Genomic DNA, 19982 nt, shown 5'->3' on the forward strand with positions numbered 1-19982 from the left:
CATTCCTCACTTCGCACTAATTACGTATTTGTGGAAAAAAAGCTTATCGGCTAGCTGAGCTGTAATACAGGGTTTTTCTAGACACCCCTTCTTAGCACCAGTAGCTAGAACCAGCTCCACGATGAACAATTACAACGTATGTCCTGATATTATTGCTCTTGCTGTATTTTGAGAATGCAGAGAAATAAATTAATAGTTGCATAATCTTTCTTCTTTTTCTTTCAAGACTCGATCTCAAATTTGTAGATTTGTGAAACAGTGCACGGATCTTAAGTTTGCTAAAATTTCTGGCCTCGGTGCATGGAGGAGTTAGGAACTTAAAAAAAAAGTCAATGCACATTTCAAACGCATTCATATTTTTGGCCACCCTGCGAAGTTTCAGTTTTTATTCTCGGTTTTGAGCGTCTGGGTGGTGTGGGCTAAGGCCCGCAAGCAGTCCCATATTGGGATGTCCAAGCGGTTCCACGTTTCAAACAGCGACTGGAGGACTGTTGCGGCTCCCAAGCTCCGTCCCCAGGTCAAGGCCGGGCTGCGAGGCCCTCTGCGGTGCCAAGGCTCGGTAACCGAGTGAGTGCTAGAAAACCACCACCAAGAGGGTAGCGGGTGCCACACGACCGCCCGCTGAGGTTGCCATTTAGCTTCAGGAGCCGTGCAGACTCCCCGGTCGTCAGGGTAACCAGACTGCCACCGCGCTTGCGCAGCGAAACTCCCTTATTACGAGAGCCCGGGGCGGGGGCGGGGCCGAGGAATGCTCACCCCGACCCGTCCCCCCTCGGTTCTCAGAGCTCCGGCAGCCGAGGCGGGGCGAACCTCTGGCGTGGGGGTGACTCACAGCTCCCGCCCCTTTTCGCTTTGCTTTCTCGCACCACGTGCTCTCCTGGCCGCGCCTCCAGCTGCCCTTTCCAACTGCCTGTTGGAAGCTGCTGTAAAATGTCGTGAGGGGCGTTGCCGCTTTACGGTTGCCTCTCCCAGACGAGAGCCCGGGAGCGCCCACCCCGTCAGCCCTGTCTCCAACAGTCAGCCCCGCGCGGAGTGAGCGACCCGGCGCCCCGCCGCCCTGCCCGCGCCCGTTCCGCCCTCCCGGCGATGTGACCTCGGGCAGGCTGCGGTGCCCCTGGCCCGGGGTTGAGACGGGCGGCAGGTGCCTGTGAGGCGGGCGGGTGCTGGGGGCCGGCAGGATGGAGGAAAGCATGGAAGAGGAGGAGGGGGGCAGCTACGAGGCGATGATGGACGACCAGAACCACAACAACTGGGAGGCAGCCGTGGACGGCTTCCGGCAGCCCCCGCCACCGCCCTCGTCGATCCCCGTCCCTAGCCGAGAGCCGCCGGGGGGGCAGCTGCTGGCGGTGCCCGCGGTCTCCGTGGACAGGAAAGGCCCCAAGGAGGGGCTCCAGTTGGGGCCGCCGCCACCGCCGGAGGCCAATGGGGTGATCATGATGTTGAAGAGCTGCGACGCGGCCGCCGCGGTGGCCAAGGCGGTCCCCGCCCCCACCCCCAGCTCCACCATCAACATCAACACCTCCACCTCCAAGTTCTGTGAGTCCAGCCTGCCCCCCACAGCCGTGGCTCCCCTCCTTCCCACCCGGACGCGCACCCCACCCCTTTCGGAGCAGCAGCCCCGCTTCCTTTGTTTCAGGCCCGGGTCTCCCCTCCCCTCTCCTCCCGCCTCCCTCCCCTCCGCCGGGTGTCTGCGGCCAGCGCCAGGGCGGCCCTGGCTTCTTGTGTTACCTGGCTTCGGGGAGCAGGGGGGTGCGCACCGGGCCCCGAGTTCTCCTGCGAACGCGATCCCTATCACTGCTGGCTGTCACTCAACGACGGGACGCTCTCTTCTTCTCCCCACCCCACCCCCCTCCAAGTTTCCCCCGCAGACGGGAGAGGGAAAGAAGGCAGCTTGGGTTTCCGTAGGGGAGGCCTTCAGTCACTTCTGTAGCCGGAGAGGAGCAGCTGGCAAGTCCGGTTCTCGTGCCTCTGGCCCGCGCGCGGTAACGAGTCTGCAAGGAGAAAGTTGACCTACATCTGCGCTCGTGCTGCCCCTTCTCCGCGGACACCTTCTGCACCTAATGGGAGAGAACACGAGTTGCTTCCCGAGTAAACCGGTGCAGCGGGAGCTGGGACACCCGTTTTGAAGCTCATAATCTAGAGCATTAGTTTCAAAGCGGACAGTGAAAAGAGTAAGCCATTCGGCATGTGTCCACGTCCCCAATTCTGTTGCGTGTCGGAACTTTTATTTTAGTGATTTGCCTTAACGCTCAGTTGCAGGCAGAACAGTTTGAGACCAAAATCTGTTTTGGAATCCGAACTGCCCCTGACCAGGATGTATGCTTCCATAGCTAGAGGGAAAGAAAGTGCTTTTGCTTTGAGTAGGGTTTTTTTGGGGGAGGGGTGGGGGTGAAAATTGACCAGATTTTTCTCTTCTATTAGTAACTGCAAATTTTGAATGGCATCTGGTAAAGCCATTTCTAGTTACTAATTTTATCAAACTGCTCCAGTAATTGTCCAATTAGCATTGCAGAAAATGTTTGCCTTTTCAGATGTATAATCACAGCCTTACACATTCGTGTGTGTGTGTGTGTGTGTGTGTGTGTGTGGGAACAGCACAAAACCTTACTTATTTCCCTTCAAGATACTGCTTTAACCAAAAGCATTCATATGTAGGTATGGTTGGTAAGATTTGTATTTGATTTTTTTCCTATGTTATGCGTGCATGAGAATACATGTTGTATAGTTTGTGTGTTGAAGTCTATGTGGTAAAAGCAGACCTTGGACAGAGTTGGCAGAGTGACTTATCTAAATGCTGAAGGACGTTTGCTCTAGTGCTTAAACAGACTTCATTTGAAGAGTTCAAAAAACAACATTAAAAAAAAGCAGAAATCAGTGAAATTAAGGAACAAAAGATTTGCCAAACCAAAAGACTGTTCTTTGAAGATTAATAAGCTAGAGCCAGTGGTTCTCAACCTTCCTTATGCCGCAACCCTTTTAATACAGTTCCTCATGTTGCGGTGACCCCCAACCATAAAATTATTTTCGTTGCTACTTTATAACTGTAATTTTGCTAGTGTTATGTCTTAGGTGACCCCTATGAAAGGGTCGTTCGACCCCAAAGGGGTCGCAACCCACAGGTTGAGAACCACTGATAGACCTCTGTCATAAGATTGATCAAGGAAAAAAGTTGCAAATAAAATAAGCGAAAAATGGGAAATAACTAAAAACATGAGATATAAAAAATAATTTTATGTATTTCTGTAAGTTAATAAATTTGAAAGCCTAGATGAAATGTATAAATACTTAGAAAACTATAAACTGAAAGTTGGTATCAGAAGAAAAAGATAGCTTCAACTGCCTAATAAATATTTAATAAACTGAAATGGTAGTTAAAGACACCTCCCCTCCCCTTCAAAACCTCTGGACCCAGATAATTTTATGAGTTGCACTGAACTTCTAGATAATACTCAATTCCTTTGTACAAGTTGTTCTGGGACAAGGAATAAAAAGAGAGAGATGCCGAGTTCATTTTATGAGGTTAGTGAAGTCTTGATTCTAAAACTAGATAAGGATAATATGAGAAAATTATAGATCTGTTTCACTTACTGGCAAAGATGTGAAAATCCAACACAATATACTAGCTCATGAGATCCAGTAATATGTCAAAAGAATTATGATCCATAGAGTTTGTTTTAGGAATATAAGCATGGTTTAACATGTATTTATTAATGTAATTTATCTCATTAATAGGCTAAAGGAGAAAAATCATGATTTTCTTGGTACCATAAAATTATTTAATAAGATCCAACTCAGAATACAAGATAACTGTATAAAGATCATTACCAAAAAACTACAACAAATAATAATATTTAATAGAGAAATTTTAGATACATTCACTTCAAGGTCAATAATAAGATAAGGATACTCCCATCACTATTACTGTTTAACATGATAAGAAAGGCCCTGGCTAACACTATAGAGGGAAAAATTAAGTATAAGGATAGGAAGGGAAATAATAAAACTCATTATTTGCAGACAATGTCACTTACCTAGAAGAACCATTTGAATCGAGAGAGAAACTATTAGAACTAGTAAGAGTTTGGTAGGGTTGCTGGATTGAAGATCAACCTACAAAAATTAATAGCATTTACTACACTAGCAATCAAAGGTAGATGTTGTATAAAATAATAGCAACAAAACTATAAAGTCTTTAGGAATTAGCCCAAGAATATATAAAACTTTTAAGGAGAAAACTTTAAAACTTTAATAAGGAACTAGAAGAGGACCTAAATAAATAGAAAAACATTTCATGTGTTTTGGATAAGATTGCTTATTATAAGAATGTCGGTTTTCTCCATTTTAATATATAAATTTAATTCAAGTGCCATGAAAATCCCAGTTGGTTTGTCTGACAAACTCAGTCACCTAAATCTGAAATTTATATGACAGGCAGGATAAAGCTTGTGAATAGCTAAATCAGTCTTAAAGGTTTGCTTTAATGGGGCTTGCCTTATCAGAAGTTATGCCCTGGCTGGTTTGGTTCAGTGGTTAGAGCGTTGGCCTGCGGACCAGAGAGTCCCAGGTTCAGTTCCTGTTAAGGGCACGTACCTTGGTTGCAGTTTGTCCCCCACCCTGGTTGAGTTGTGCGGGAGGCAGCCACTTTGTGTGTCCCTTTCACATCGATGTTTCTCTCTCTCCCCCCCTCTCACTCTATCTGAACAAAATATGGAAAAATGTCCTCAGTTGAGGATAAAAAAAAAAAAGTTAAAATGCTGTTTCAAGTCTGTACCAATACAAACGAGTGTAAGTGCAATTAAAAAAAAAAAAGATTGGGGAGAACAAATTAGACAGCAGAGACTTACCTGTTCAGAGCTTAAAGGTGGCATCATAAATCACTGGAGAAAGGAGTGATGTTGTTAGGGAGAGTGGCTCATTATATGAAGAACAAACAAACCTAACACCATAAACAGGATGGACTCTGGATAAATTAACGATCTAAATGTGAAAGGAAAAGCTGTAAAATTAATAGAAGACAGTGCTGAAGAAGGTCTTTACCTAAGGGCAGAGAAGGACTTCTTAAACCTTCACAAACTTAAAAAAGTGAAAAAGTAATAACTTTGATTATATAAAAATTAAGGATTTTCATTCAGTAAAAGACAGATGAAAGAACAAGAGAACATACTAGCAGTGCCTAAAGTTAACAGGGGAATCAATAAAAAGAGGGCAATGATACCTGTGGAAAATGAGCGAAGGCTGTTAATAAGTAGATTACAGAATAGGAAATCTTAAGCAGAACGAAATTATTAAATAATTAGATATGCAAACTAAAACAGTAATGCATATCTTTTTTCACCTATTAGGTTGGTAAAAATGAGAAAGCTGCATAATACCAAGTATGGGTGGGGATTGGAGGATACAGGATTTGCTGGTAGGACTACCAGTGTAGTGGACTAGTGAGGTGTTGAAATGACCGAAGTCACTGTGGACTAGATAATGAATGATAGCTGGAGTGTTGGTGTAGCTGTGAGCTATGATGGTGAAAGTGTACTTCTAGACTGTTAGATGAAAACAGTTTCTGGTGGTTTGTTTTGGAATAGATTAAAAAAAGAAAAGCTTCTGTTAGCTTGCTGGATACATACTAGGTGCTAGGTACTGTGTTGATTTGTTCCAGTAAAGAGACCATTCTGGAACAGCAATTATAGTCACCACTTGATTTGATTTACTGTAATCTACATTCTTCAAGACCTGTGTCCTCTGCACTGGCCAAATAAGTTGATGAAGTCAGAATGCCATAGCAGTCATCATCCCTGTATCTTTCAAGTCTTTGAAAGATAGTTCCTCTGCAGTTTCTGCAGGGATGTACTTTGGGTTTATTATTTTGGTAGGAAGGGGCACATCTAGGGGATTTACTTGGCCCTTCCTACACTGATGGCCCTTTCTCCATAGTTCAAGGAGCCATTAACTGTGCATTTAGAAACTTGGAAATTACAAGATGAGTCCATGGATCTACTGGACCCTCTATGAGATGGATTGAGGCCAAAACACCATTTATCAGTATGACATCTACAACTGATCTGACTGGTTTAGCACAGTGACATTCTAGTCCCTAAGGGTTACTGTCAGCTTAGAGCCAGTGTTGAGTAACTCCTGAAAAGTCTGAGTGAATCTGTTTCCCAAATGTACTGTCTCCTTGATAAATAGCTGCATATTCTATTGGAAAAGGCTAGGAGGAAAACTTTAAGTATGTTTTTGATGCAATTTTATAGGATCTCTCCTCAGTGGAACCCGTCTTCTCCTTTACTCCAGGGCTCTGTATCTGTAAATAGGCTGAGTGTGGATATTGAGATGCCATAATTTCCATTGTCACTTAACTCAGGCCACTATTAGATATACCTAGAGTTTTTCGTCTTCTTTTTTCTACCCATTATACACATCAAGTAGTTCCATAGTGTGTAGTGTCCATCTCTTTTTTTCTAAGGACTCCATGGCTAGCTACCACCAGAGATCCAAGCCATTCTGACAGCCAGTCTGGTCCTGCTGCCTGTTATCATAATCATGCCCATTTAATATTTGAGGATTACCTGTTTCTACTTAATCTTTATCATTCTGGGAATCTCATTATCCCACTGAAATCAGGGAGCCTTTTTTAAATGATAGTATTGCTCATCTTTAACCTAGAACTACAAAGGACAACCACCACAGCATTTTTCAAGGATATTAGTGTATCCCTCTATTCCTTCTCAGAGGACAGTTCAAGAGTATGTGTGTGAATGGGTTGGATATGATAAGAACACACTAATCTTGTCATCACAAGTCTGGATTCATTCCTCTACTAAGGAATTTCTGGTGTCCTGACTTTCTCCCTCTCCTTCTTTCTTATTCTCCTTCCCTTCCTCGTTCATTTTCTTCTGTCTCCTACACATTTTCTCGTCTCCATTTTTATTCAATAAAATGTATTATTAGTTGATTGATTTGAGAGAGAGAGAAACATTGATTTGTTGTTCCTAAAATGTACTTACTTTAGGTATGTAGTTTGATGAATTTTGACCTACTTAACTGTTTGATCTGGGATTTGGGCAAGATACTGAAAGCTAGCCCATTACTGTTAACTACTGGATGTTGGCAGAAGCTGGGAGAACTCCTAGGTCATAGAAATACATTATTTATGTATTTCATGAGAATCAGCATATTTGCTTAGGTTCCCCTTTCTCCCATGTATACCAGGGGTGACAGATTATGGCTAAGTTGGATGCTCCTTCAATGAATTTATGTTGCAACTGAAGAATGTTGAATTTGGGAAATCTACTACTTTTATAGAAAGCAGTAAGCAAGCCTGCTCTTTGTCCAGGGAAAGACATTACCTCATCTTTTAAGGTTACCAGCAGTAGAGGGGCCAGGTTCAAGAGCAGTTGGTCTGGGCTTTGCAGTCTTGGCATACTCATCAAGACATGTAGGGAAGTGTAGGAGGCCCAAGGAGCACTGTCTCTCCAACAGTATCCACTACAACAATCATGAGATGGAACATTTCCGTCTCTCAAATGCTTCTTAAGCTTCTTTGTAGTCAGTACTCCTGTGCCTAGCCCCAGGTATCCACTCATTTCTGTCACTAGGTTTTCATACAAATGGAGTCATACAATCTGTATATTATTTCGTTCTTGGCTTCTTTCCTTCACCCTGTTTTTGAGATTCGTTCTTGTTCATGTATGTATCAGTTATTACTTTTTATGGTTGATTACTATTCTTTTTTTGGGATAATACCACAGATTATGTACTTAGTTGTAGATAATCATTTGGTTGTCTCCAGTATGGGTTATCATTAATAAAGCTGCTGTGAACAATCATGTAGAAGGTTTTGTGTGGACATGGGTTTTCATATAAATACCTAGAAGTAGAATTGCTTGGTCATATTTTAACTATACGTTAAAGTTTAGAGATCCTGCTAAACTGTTTTCTAAGTGGTTGAACCATTGACATTCCTGTGAACAATTAGGAGAGTTCCAGTTGCTCCACATACTTGTGGATACTTGTACTGGTAGGCTTCACATCTGGCTATCATCAGTCTTTTTATTTTATTTATCTTCAGATAGAGTGGGAAGGGGTGGGAGAGAAAGAGAGAGACATATTGACTGGTTACTTCCCACATGATCCCAACCAGGGCTGGAGGTATGTGCCTTTGACCGGAATTAAACCTATGACTCTTTGGTCCAAGGGCCAACGCTCTAACTGCTGAGCCAAAGCGGCCAGGGCTCGTCGGTCTTTTTTTTTTGAAATGATAAAGCCTAGTTTCTTTCTGTTTTAATTTTTTTCTTTATTGATTTTTAGAGAGAGGAAGGGAGAGGGAGAGAGAGAAACATCGATGAGAGAGAAAGAACATTGATTGGCCGCCTCCTGCATGCCCCCCACTGGGGATTTGGCCCACAACCTGGGCATGTGCCCTGACCGGGAATCGAACTGGCAACCTCCTGGTACATGGGTCGACACTCAGCCACTAAGCCACACCGGCTGGGCATGTCCATCTTTTTTTTTTTTTTTTTTTTTTTTATCCTCACCCGAGGATATTTTTCCACTTTTTGTTCAGATAGAGTGGGAGGGAGAGAGAGGAAGGGAGAGAGAGACAGAAACATCGATGTGAAGGAACACATCGAGTGGCTGCCACCTGCATGACCAACCAGGGCCGGGGACAAACTGCAACCAAAGTACGTGCCCTTAGCGGGAACCGAACCCGGGTCTCTCCGGACCGCAGGCCGACGCTCTAACCGCTGAGCCAAACCGGCCAGGGCTGTCCATCGTTTTAATTTTAGCTTTTCTAGAGTGTGAATAGTGTTATCTCATTGTGGTTTTATTTTGCATTTCCCTTTTACATATGCTATTGGCTTTTTCAACCCTGTGCCTATATGAGTTAAGAGATTATTTTATGGCAATCATGGCTGTTCTTTGGTCATTAAGCTAATAATTTCCTTAAAGCTTTCACCTGTTGTCAGAATTAGACAGCCCACTCCACAGTCCTTGTATTTTTCATTTCCATCATGAATGCCAAAGCAGTCCACCAGATTTTTTCTTCAAGAAGAACTTTATTCCAGGGACCTAAAGGTGATAAGGTTTTTGTTTTTTTTAATCCTCACCTGATGATATTTTTCTATTGATTTTTAGATAGAGTGGGAGGGAGGGAGGAGAGAGAGAGAGACAGAGAGAGAGAAACACCAATGTAAGAGAGAGACAGTGATTGGTTGCCTCTTTTTTTTTTTTTAAATCCTCATCCGAGGACATTCTTCCATTTTTTGTTCCGATAGAGTGGGAGGGAGACAGAGAGAGAAACATTCACGTGAAAGGCACACATCGAGTGGTTGCCACCCACACAACCCAACCAGGGCCGGGGACAAACTGCAACAGAGGTACGTGCCCTTAGCGGGAACTGAACCTGGGTCTCTCTGGACCGCAGGCCGATGCTCTAACCGCTGAGCCAAACTGGCTAGGGCGATTGGTTGCCTCTTGCTCAACCCCAACTGAGGTACATGCCCTTGACTGGGAAACCCTCTCCTCCATGGTCCGCAGGCCAATGCTCTAACCATTGACCAGGGCTACAGGTGATAATTTAAATAACTCTGTGCTGCTACATGCCATGTGCTATTTGTATTATGTTATCTAATGGTGGCAATGTCATTATTGCCTTGAACTCTGACATGATTGGAAGATCAAAACCAGCTTCCTAGCTTTTGAGAGTCTGTGTTCTGTAACTACTCTGGTACCAAATACTTTGTCACAATTCAGTGCAAGAAACGACTTTAGGTATCACAGCAAATAGAGATCTAATACTGGAAACTAGGTGCTTTAGAAATTGTTGGAAAGGTTAGAAGTGTAGAAGTCAGTGAGGCTGCTCCACTAAAGCTGCATTCCAGAGGGCAGGCGCCGCCCTTCCCACGTCGTCCCAGCTGCCTCCCTCATCCCTGAAGTTGGTGAGCAGACACTGGAACTTGGAGGTTGGCTGCTGCAAACTCTCACCTCTAACCTTACTTGCCAGAACTACCACCAGCAACTATAGTATATTCTTTGCCTTGCTCTGACCTTCCAAATCTCACTCAGTTTTCCATTATAATAACCACCAAATCTTAGGAGCTTACAGAACAACAAAGGTTTATTTCTTGCTCATGTTCTGCTCGTGGCTGACAGTTGGCTGTGGCTCTTCACAAGCCCTCTCATTCTGAAGAGAAGCTCTTTTCTGGGTCCTGCCATTTTTGGCAGCGGTGAAGAGAAAAGTGGACGGAAACACAATGGGTTTTACAGCTTCTGCTCAGATGTAGCATATGTCACATCTTCTCGTAGTACAAATATATTAAACAGAATAGAATGGTTCCCTGTCTGAATGTGTTGGGGGGTGGGGGCAGGTGAGACTAGGGAATGAGGATAAAAGGCAATGAATAGATGGATGGAGGGAACAAGGGAGCGAAGGAAGGAGAGATCTTGCATTGATTAGTCATACTGTGCCATGATCTCATGAGAGTTATTAGCCCACTACACCACAAGTTTCTCTTGCAGATGAACAAAAGCCTCACAGATTTTAAATTGAACTCAGTGAAATTCTGTTTTTTAAATTTCTGATTAAAAATGTATTAAAAATTGAATTGAATGAAATTAAGTGATTTTTATTAAATCATAAATAAATTTGCCCTTTACTTGATCAGATCCTGTCTGCCAGTTTTCGATTGGTAGATTGTTTCATAATTGGACCAGTAAATTTATTCAGGTCTTAAAATACGCACTGTTCGCAGCATCTGTCGTGGTTATTTGGTATCTTCTTGCTTTCCAGGTTAGTGGAGTTGTGCTGCAGCAAGCATTACTCACTATGATATTGATCTATTGGCTGAATTTTGGAATCTTACTGGGAATCTTGTCATGTCATTTTTTTGATATGTATTATACAAAGCAGCATTGATGAAACTATAAGAGAAAGATATTGTAATGTTTATGTAAGGTCCAGTCCCAAATCCCTAAAGACAATGAATGCTGCTTACTGTCTCTTTACTATTAATAATTTTTTAATCCTCACCTGAGGATATTTTTCTATTTATCTTCAGATAGAGGAAGAGAGAGAAAGAGAGAGAGAAACATTGACGTGATAGAGACACATCTACTGGTTGCTTCCCGCATGATCCTGACCAGGACCAGGGACAAACTGCAACCTAGGTATGTGCCCTTGGCTAGAATCAAACCTGTGAGTCATTGGTCTGCGGGCCGATGTTCTAACTGGTGAACCACTTTCTCTTTAAACTGTAACTCTGTAAATTGTGGACCATTGTAATCACATTGTAAGCTGTTAAGTGTTATATAAAAAATATTGTTGATATTCTTCTGGAATATGTCTTGGCAGGGCAACCTGGCTTTCATTTTTCTTCTTATACCTTTGTGGCCATTTGACTATTAATCTCTGTAGGTAAGAGTTGTAGAGATCTATAATTTGTAGTTGCAGGTGTGCTGATTAGACATCTGAATGGCATTTTATTCATCAAATACTTATTTATTCTGTATGTCGAGGTAATAGTTTAGCCTCTGGTGATGAATGAGACACAGTTTAGTGTGGGAGATGATGGACAGTTAGTTACGATTAATTGGTAAAGTTATACATGCACATGGTAGCATAGAGGAAACAGAACATTTACAAAAATGACTAGAAGTTTGTCAGGAGAATTGAGGACAACTTGAAGAGACTTTCTTGCAGAGGGGGCAGGCTGTGCTTAAGACCCAGACTTGATATTCCTGGATGGTGTGAGGCTCCATAGGTAGTGGCACAGTTAAACCTGGATAGATAGGAAGGTCTAGCAGTGGTTCTCAGCCTTCCTAATGCCGTGACCCTTTAACACAATTTCTCGTGTTGTGGTGACCCCCAACCATAAAATTATTTTTGTTGCTACTTCATAACTGTAATTTTGTTTTCCGATGGTCTTAGGTGACCCCTGTGAAAGGGTCGTTCGACCCCTAAAGGGGTCGCAATCCACAGGTTGAGAGCTGCTAGTCTAGAGTGAAGGGCATGCGTTCCATGTTAGAGATAGTATGTTCTTCTATAGGAATCATTGAAGGGTGTTAAAGGAGTCGACTTGGTGAAATTTGTCTCTCTGTGTTAGTTTAGATGGAAAGGAGGCTTAAAGACTAGTTAGGGGGTTGTAATTATTATAGTCTAGACAAAAGATGAAAGCTTGAAGAAATATAGCATTGGAAGAGAGTTGTTTCAGATTTTGGAAATATTTGGAGATTAGAGTCTACATAATTTGGAGGTTAAGAAGTGAGAATGAAGACTCAAGATTGCTGGTGTGGATGACTGGGTCGCGGCACTACCTTTTCCTGAATGTGGGAAGAGTATAGGTAGGTAGGTAGGGGTGTGTGTGTGTGTGTGTGTGTGTATGTGTGTGTGTGTCTTTTTTAAAGGTGTCTATGGACCATTCAGGTAGAGAGGTCTAGTAGGCATTCAGTCAGTCTGAGCTTTCTCATTCTTGTGCCTTAGAATATTGGAAATACTGAGATGAAAATTTAATTTCACTAGATTTATTTTTCCATTTCTGAGGATTTAAGATTCAGCAAACTCTTTGACCTTAAAGCAAAACTTTGCTCTTATTAAAAGTTTGTAACTTGAGCCCTGGCCGGTTTGGCTCAGCGGGTAGAGCATCAGCCTGCGGTCCTGAGAGACCCGGGTTCGGTTCCCGCTAAGGGCACGTACCTCGGTTGCAGTTTGTCCCCGGCCCTGGTCGGTTGTGCGGGTGGCAGCCACTCGATGTGTCCCTTTCACGTCGATGTTTCTCTCTCTCTCTCTTCCTCTCTCTCCCTCCCACTCTACCTGAACAAAAAATGGAAAAATGTCCTCGGGTGAGTATAAAAAAAAAAAAAAAAAAAAAAAAAAAGTTTGTAACTTGAAAACTCAGACTGTGAAAAGACACATAATGAAAATCAGTGGTTCCCGCGCATGCCTTTCCCATTCCTGGACCTGTTACCCACAGTCAGTCACTTTTGTGCATTTAGCTGTTCCTTTTTATATTTATCCACACATTTCTGTGTGTTAAGATTGTTATTCCTTAACTTATCACTTTTATATTATCCGCTGACTTCCCATTAAGGTGAGGATTTAGTTCTCATGTCTCTCCACACTGTTCTCTTAATACCACAATCTTTGGTTCAATCAATAAACCATATTTACATTTTGACTATGTAAATATTCACTCGGGGGCCAGAAGTGTGCTCAGATTTCATTTTCTTTCACATAGAACTTTGTTATTGGTTGCCTTGTTTATACTTGCATAATTTTTGTTAAACTTATCCTAAAAACTGCAACAGCTTCATCAGATTCACCATATATTTGTCACTGGTATTTTTATAGTGCTCAGTTAATCAGTATTTTTTTTTTTTGTCTGCTTGTGAAGCTGTTAGTCTTCCTGTTCCTATTTATTCCTTAAAATTTCTGCATAGTGTCATTCAGGGACTTCCCAAATACTTACTTCATGTCTTCCTTTTTATTGGTGTATTCTGTGTGTGTGTGTGTGTGTGTGTGTGTGTGTTGCATGTGTTCTGGTAATTTGAGGAAAATGTGCGTATGGATAATAGTTTGTATATATAAAAATGCTGCTTTTACACGTGATTGACAGTTTGGGTATAGAATTCTTAACTGAAAATTTTTCTTCCTTGGACTTACTGTTTTTAGTGTTGCTTCATTGACTTTAAGCTTGCAGTATTAGAATGGAGAATTAGGTGCCATTTTAAATTTTGTTCTTTTGTATGTGACTTTTTTCCTTGAACATTTCTGGGGTATTATATTTGTCAATATTTATCTCCCTTTATATTTTCTCTATTTTCCTTTTCTCTGGAATTATTGTAGTCAAATATTGATTTCCCTGTTTGATTCTCTAAGTTTGTTAACTAGTTTTTGCTCTGTTCTGGGAGATTTCCTCGATGTATTCTTTATTCTGTTGGATTTTAACAGTGACTAGTTCTTAACTTCAGGAGCATCTGGACTGCTTTTTTCTGGCAGTGCTCCCCTTTTCTTACCTCCGAGGATGGCAAGTACAGGGTTTTAAAACGTTTTCTTTTATTCTCTTAATTGTCTTTGTTTATATCTTACCAGTTTGTTTGTTTTGATATCTCATGGTTGAGACTTTACAAATTTTGGTGATCTTTAGCTCTATTCATGTTTAAGAGTGAAAAAGGCTAATTGGTAGTTCTATGTTTGCAAGGGGCTTTTCCAAGTGTAAGTCAGGCTAATTGGATGCAGAGCTGCTATTTTGTGGAGGAAGTGCCAAATATTAGTATGTGAATGTCTTTTCTCTGGGACTGTTTAATTTCCCTAGGGAAGGATCTTCCATTTGAAGGAAGAATGATGGGGGTGGGTAGGTGGATCAGGAAAAAAAGTACATTTCTCCTGGCTGATGGCATTCTAGAATTAAAGAGAAGAGCAGGGTTAGATATTTGAGCATTTCTGATGTTGACTGTTGACTTTTACTTATAATTCACCAGCCCTGTGCTTTACACATACACACACACACACTCTCTCTCTCTCTCTCTCTCTCCCCCTCCCTCTCTCCCTCCCACCCTCCCTCCCTTCCTTCCTCCCTCCCTCTCTCTTCCCCCTTCCTCCCACCCCCATCTACCAAGAATCTGTGTCTTAGAGTACTAAGCTTTTATCTTTCAGTTTTTGCACAGAATAACACTTCTCTTTTTTATTGTTGAGTCTTCTAACCAATCTTCACCTCCCACCTCACCTGCTGTCTTCACCTCCCACCTCACCTGCTCTCTGCCTCTAACCCACACTCATTGTATCCTGTCTACAAATCCCGAATTTCTCAGAGGCCTGCAGGGCACAGATTAGCGCATTTAATGGTGTTTCCACCTCAGCACACCTGCATATGGTGCTATTTCAAAGCTAAACTTTCCTGGTTTTAATGCCATGGAAAAAGTAACTTGTTTTAAAATCTTGCAGGAAGTCACAGAATTTTAAAACTATGGCGTACCTGCATGCAGTCAGTGTGGTTTACACTTATGTAATCTCAATTGAGCAGATGCTTTCTATTTGAATATTGTGAAATTTTAGATTAGTTGCAATTGAAGCCATAATGGATGTCTTGATAGCTGTTGATCTTTTCATATATATACTATCATATGTTTTATATGTCATCATAACATGTTTCAGAAACAATGTCACAGGCTCAAATGTGACATTGTAGTTGTAGAATAATGGTTGTGCAAGTAACTATTCTAAAGAGTGTAAGTTTCACTGTTGGGGGTAGGCCACTGCAGCTAGTTTTCCATTTTTTAAGATAGCAGTGATGAAGGAAGTTTCTACTATTCTGTTACATTTCCTCAAGTTGAGAAATATATGGGCTTCTTAGCAGTAAAAAAGACCCAGCATGCAACTTTAAAAAAGGTTTTAGCCTACTTTAGAAGCAAATAGGCTTCATTAGGACTTAACATCAGCTACCCTATTCTTTTGGCAAATCAAAATATACCTGAGTAGGTGGTGCAGGTTTATTTTTTATTCTTTGAATTCTAATAAGGAAAAGGATAAAGTATTTGAATAAATATTTAACTTTTACAAAACACTGAACAGTTCACTTAGGAACAAGTAAATATTACTATCTCCTTTGCCAATATCAAGTTATTTTAGTTTTGAGAGAAATAAATAATGGATTTTCTGGGTTTTTTTTACATTAAAAATTAAAACCCCATTTATTTATTATACTCCACTACCTTGTTCTGATTTTGATCCTCCTCTTCCACTCTATTTCTTTTCTTTATTTCCAAAGGCAGGCTTTTAAAAAATACCCTTCTGTTGGCTTTGTTCTTGGTCTTCAGCTTCCATTACTTGGTCTTCTATCTATTACTTGAAAGATTTCAGTCATCCCCATATGTTTGAGGAAGCAGAACATTCTACCAGGCGGTAATGTTTTGAACCACACAGATTTACTAGATTATTTTCGCTAGATGAGCACACTGAGGCAGCAAGACATCATAATTCTTCTCTTATATCACATTTCCTAGCCAGAGTTAAATAGAAAACCCAGAGCTTTTTTCTCTTCCATTCTGTCAGATTGTCTAGTTGTAATTAATTATATTTAATCTAAAAAGTCATTATGTTTAAGACATAATTTAGCTTGTTAAATTTGACTTAATCATTTATGTTATAATGCCATTATAGTATTCTTTGGAGTCAATTCTAAATGAAGGTAGCTTCTTTGGTGGGGAGAAGGGATTTGGAAGAGAAGAACTTTAATAGTCTTTGACATGAAATTCAGAGCATTAAAAAAAAGTGCCACATGCCCTGGCCAGTTTGGCTCAGCGGTTAGAGCGTCGGCCTGCGGTCCGGAGAGACCCGGGTTCGGTTCCCGCTAAGGGCACGTACTTCGGTTGCAGTTTGTCCCCGGCCCTGGTTGGTTGTGCGGGTGGCAGCCACTCGATGTGTCCCTTCACGTCGATGTTTCTCTCTCTCTCCCTTCCTCTCTCTCCCTCCCACTCTATCTGTACAAAAAATGGAAAAATATCCTCGGGTGAGGATAAAAAAAAAAGGTGCCACATGAAAAACACCTGAGAGGCACCAGCAATCACTGTTTCTGTCCTGGATGGCATGCTGTACTTAATAGCTACAGGGCATTTTAGGTTCTTTTTCCTCCATGTTTTTTGACTTGGTGACTTGCTGAAGTGTGAAGCCTGTGCTCGAGGAGTAGAAGTGTTCCCTACCTGCATTCATAGGTGTAGTTTATTGAACTAAGCAGTTTAGGAGCCCATGGGATTGGTATGTTAATTTTTGCCTTTTTGGGACTTGAAGTTTTCTTTCTCAGCATGTCACTTACTTAGGATGTGGTTTAGGTGGTACACCAATTAGGGGATTTAATGACCTAGAATCACAGAGTGGGAAAATGATTTCTGCTTTAAAAATATTTTCTTTGAATCCTCTGAGGGCAGGAAGCTAGTATTTTGGAGCTAGAGTGTAGTACTTTTCAACATCTGCCAATCTTCCTTTTCTACGGGGAAAGCAAGCTTTAGGCTCAGAACCTTTAGCAGGTAGTAGGATCTAGCTAGATTTTAATAACTTTGTATTTATATTTATTATGTTTAATAGCAAGTGACATTGCTTTTCCTTTTATGATAGGTTCTTCTTCTTATTTTTTTTAGTGCAAGTAGTTTTAAATGCAAGGGGGTGATTATAGGAAATACCTGTCAGGGAGGGGATCGGGCCCACAACCTGGTCATGTGCCCTGACCGGGAATAGAACTGGTGACCTCTTGGTGCATGGGTCAGTGCTCAACCACTGAGCCACATTGACCAGGCGGTACGGGGGTTTTTGCACTGAATTTGTCATTGGTCATCACTTGAAGGTGGCTCTTGGAGGTTTAATTCTTCAGAATTTCTAGCCTGCCTCTCCTTCAGGCAGAGCAACTCTGGGAGCCAGAGGGAACACTGAAGCAAAGAGTGATAGGTGTTGACAGTGGCTGCTGTGGCCACAGTTCCTGCTACACTTTCAAGCATGCTAAACTTCTCCTACATCCTCCTCTTCCTAGTAAACAGCAGCTCTGTCCCTTTGGTGCTGCTCAGGCCAGAAACATTAGTCATCTTGGACCCTTGTTTCTTTCAAATCTCACATTCAGACCATCAGCAAATGTTGTTGGCTCTTCTTATTGTTCTCACTGCCACCACCTGGTCCGACCTTCATCACCTCACAGCCTCCTAACTTTGTTTACTCCTAACACAGCCCCTGGAATGATCCATAGAAAACCTGAGTCAGATCAGATCACTTCTCTCTCAAAACCCTCCTTTAACTCAGCGTAAAGCAACAATCTTTACGATGGTCCATAAGGTCCTGTGTGATTTGGCTTCTTTCTTCTCCCTCCCTCCCTCTCTCTCTCTCTCTCTGTCTCTGTGTGTGTGTGTGTGTGCATGCATGCGAGCTCTCCCATGTACAGTTCCTTTTGTTTTTAGCTTTATATGTAGTAGAAACATTCCTTTCTCTCCCCTTCCCTTTATGTGTAATTTAGATTCATGTGTAAGTTAGATTCATCACAGTTTGTAGTCCATCTTTACTACTACATCCTGGCTGATTTTAAAATTGTTTCATACAGTAAATTTACTTTTATGGTGTACAGAGGGTGGTGTATCCATACGAAACAGTTCTTTGTCCTAAAAGTTTCCCCATGTTACCCCTTTATAGACAGACCTCCCCCCCTTTCAGCCCCTGGCAACCACTGATCTGTTTTCTTCCATATAGCTTTGCCTTGATTAGTGTCATATAAGTGAGACTCTTACAATATGTAGCCTTCTTGGTTTGATCTTTCACTTAGCAAAATGCATTAAAGATTATTCCATGTTGTGTAAATAAACAGTTCATTCCTTGTGTCCTTTTAAATAAATTTATTTAAGCAAAATAAGTGGATTGATTTAAAGAAAATATTGAACAAAAATGATGTAGGTACATAGATGAGAAACAACTTGAATCTGAAGGACTGTCCTTCACCACTTCGCGCTTCTACTTTTCGCGGCTTCACTCTATCTCGGTTTTTTCAAATATATTCATTAAAAAGTTGATCGAGACAGTGAAAATGATACAGCGCACGCTCGGTTGTCTGAGTCAATTATACACCCCTGTGTTACAATTAAAATTAAAATTACTGTACGTATGGACTGTGGGCCTTTGTATTCAAGCACCCCAGGAATCCTTCAACGCCAGGCGCAACTGCTAGAGTCTGGAACGGATTAACCGCGACAAATGATGGACGTGACGACTGTGTTTAGAAATAATTAATGTGATAAAAAGAAACTAGGTAAAGGCTTTGTTTTATTTGGTACCTCTGCCAGTAATTAGCAAAATCTTGGGGGAAGTCAACCCTCTGCTCCCCAGTTTCTGGTAAAACATAAAGTACTGGATCTAGTAGTTGTTAGTTCTGATCTCCTGAGGTAGTGGCGGTTCATAAGACATAAGATGTCTTAGAGGCTTTGGGTAGTTCTTTTTAACATTAGCTTCATTTCACTGCTGTGAAATAGCTGTCACCCTTGAATTTCAAAGTTGTTAGGACCAGCTGTGATAAATGCTTTATTAAACCTGGAGTGAAGGAATAAGTAGCTAGTGAGAATGAGGTAAGCCTTCAGTAGAAGACTCCAGTTCATCTACGCTCTTTTTCTGTTGGGCTTATCCAAAGGGCAAGATCCTGAGAGCCTCAGTCACAGTTGTAACGTCTAGGGGGCACTGGTGGTGCAATATATCTCTGCAGGTTTCTAGTAACCTCGTTTGTTACTTTAGTATTTGGACTTTAATTTTCATAGTCATATGCTTAGGTAGATTTTCCCAGGGGTGTCTCAGAACCTTACTGTGATTCATAGATGGGCCAGCTTTTTACATCATTAACAATGTATATTTGAAGTTCAGTGCATATTTGAGAAGCTCCACTGACAACAGAAGCTTAGAGAAACCAGGAAAGGAAACCAGTGATATTTGCTTGTTTTGTTTTTATTTTAAAATGTGGACAGATTTAAAAGAGACAAAAACAAAACAAAAGGACAGATTCATAGTATTCCTTTTAAAATCATAATTAATGGCTGTTTAAAATCCCTGACCAGGTGACTTTTTTTTCCCATTGGAAATGGGAGAGTAATTGAGTTGTATTTAAGTGATCTAGAGTGTCAGCATGAAATAAAAAATAAATTTGACTGAGGGTGGAAAATTGCTATAGTTTCTGTTTACATGTGACAATAGTAATATTTATTTTACTTTTTACTTTTAGTAATGAATGTTATAACTATTGAAGATTATAAGAGCACATACTGGCCAAAATTGGATGGTGCCATAGATCAGCTTTTAACCCAGAGTCCTGGTGACTATATCCCCATATCCTATGAACAGATATACAGGTAAGTCAAGATTTAACTCCCCTGGGTTTGAGAGGGCGTGTTGAGGTTCATAGCAACTGGAATTATGACAGTATGTATGCATATAATATATGATACATAAGATGAGGCTCTGTAAGTTATTTATATATTAC

The 19982-nt window shown here is 41.4% G+C and overlaps 1 protein-coding gene across 1 annotated transcript in view; it reads left to right on the forward strand.

Annotated features, from left to right (window-relative positions):
* The first annotated feature begins 915 nt into the window (after positions 1-915).
* Positions 916-19982, forward strand: part of CACUL1 (CDK2 associated cullin domain 1) — a 56453-nt gene continuing 37386 nt past the window's right edge. Inside the window, exons 1-2 of the mRNA XM_036264974.1 lie at positions 916-1536; positions 19725-19851. Coding sequence (XP_036120867.1) covers positions 1179-1536; positions 19725-19851 — 485 coding nt within the window. The 5' untranslated portion in view covers positions 916-1178. The remainder of the gene's footprint in view (positions 1537-19724; positions 19852-19982) is intronic.

Source organism: Molossus molossus, unplaced genomic scaffold (assembly GCF_014108415.1).
Source record: "Molossus molossus isolate mMolMol1 unplaced genomic scaffold, mMolMol1.p scaffold_m16_p_17, whole genome shotgun sequence".
In the NCBI taxonomy this organism is placed as follows: Eukaryota; Metazoa; Chordata; class Mammalia; order Chiroptera; family Molossidae; genus Molossus; species Molossus molossus.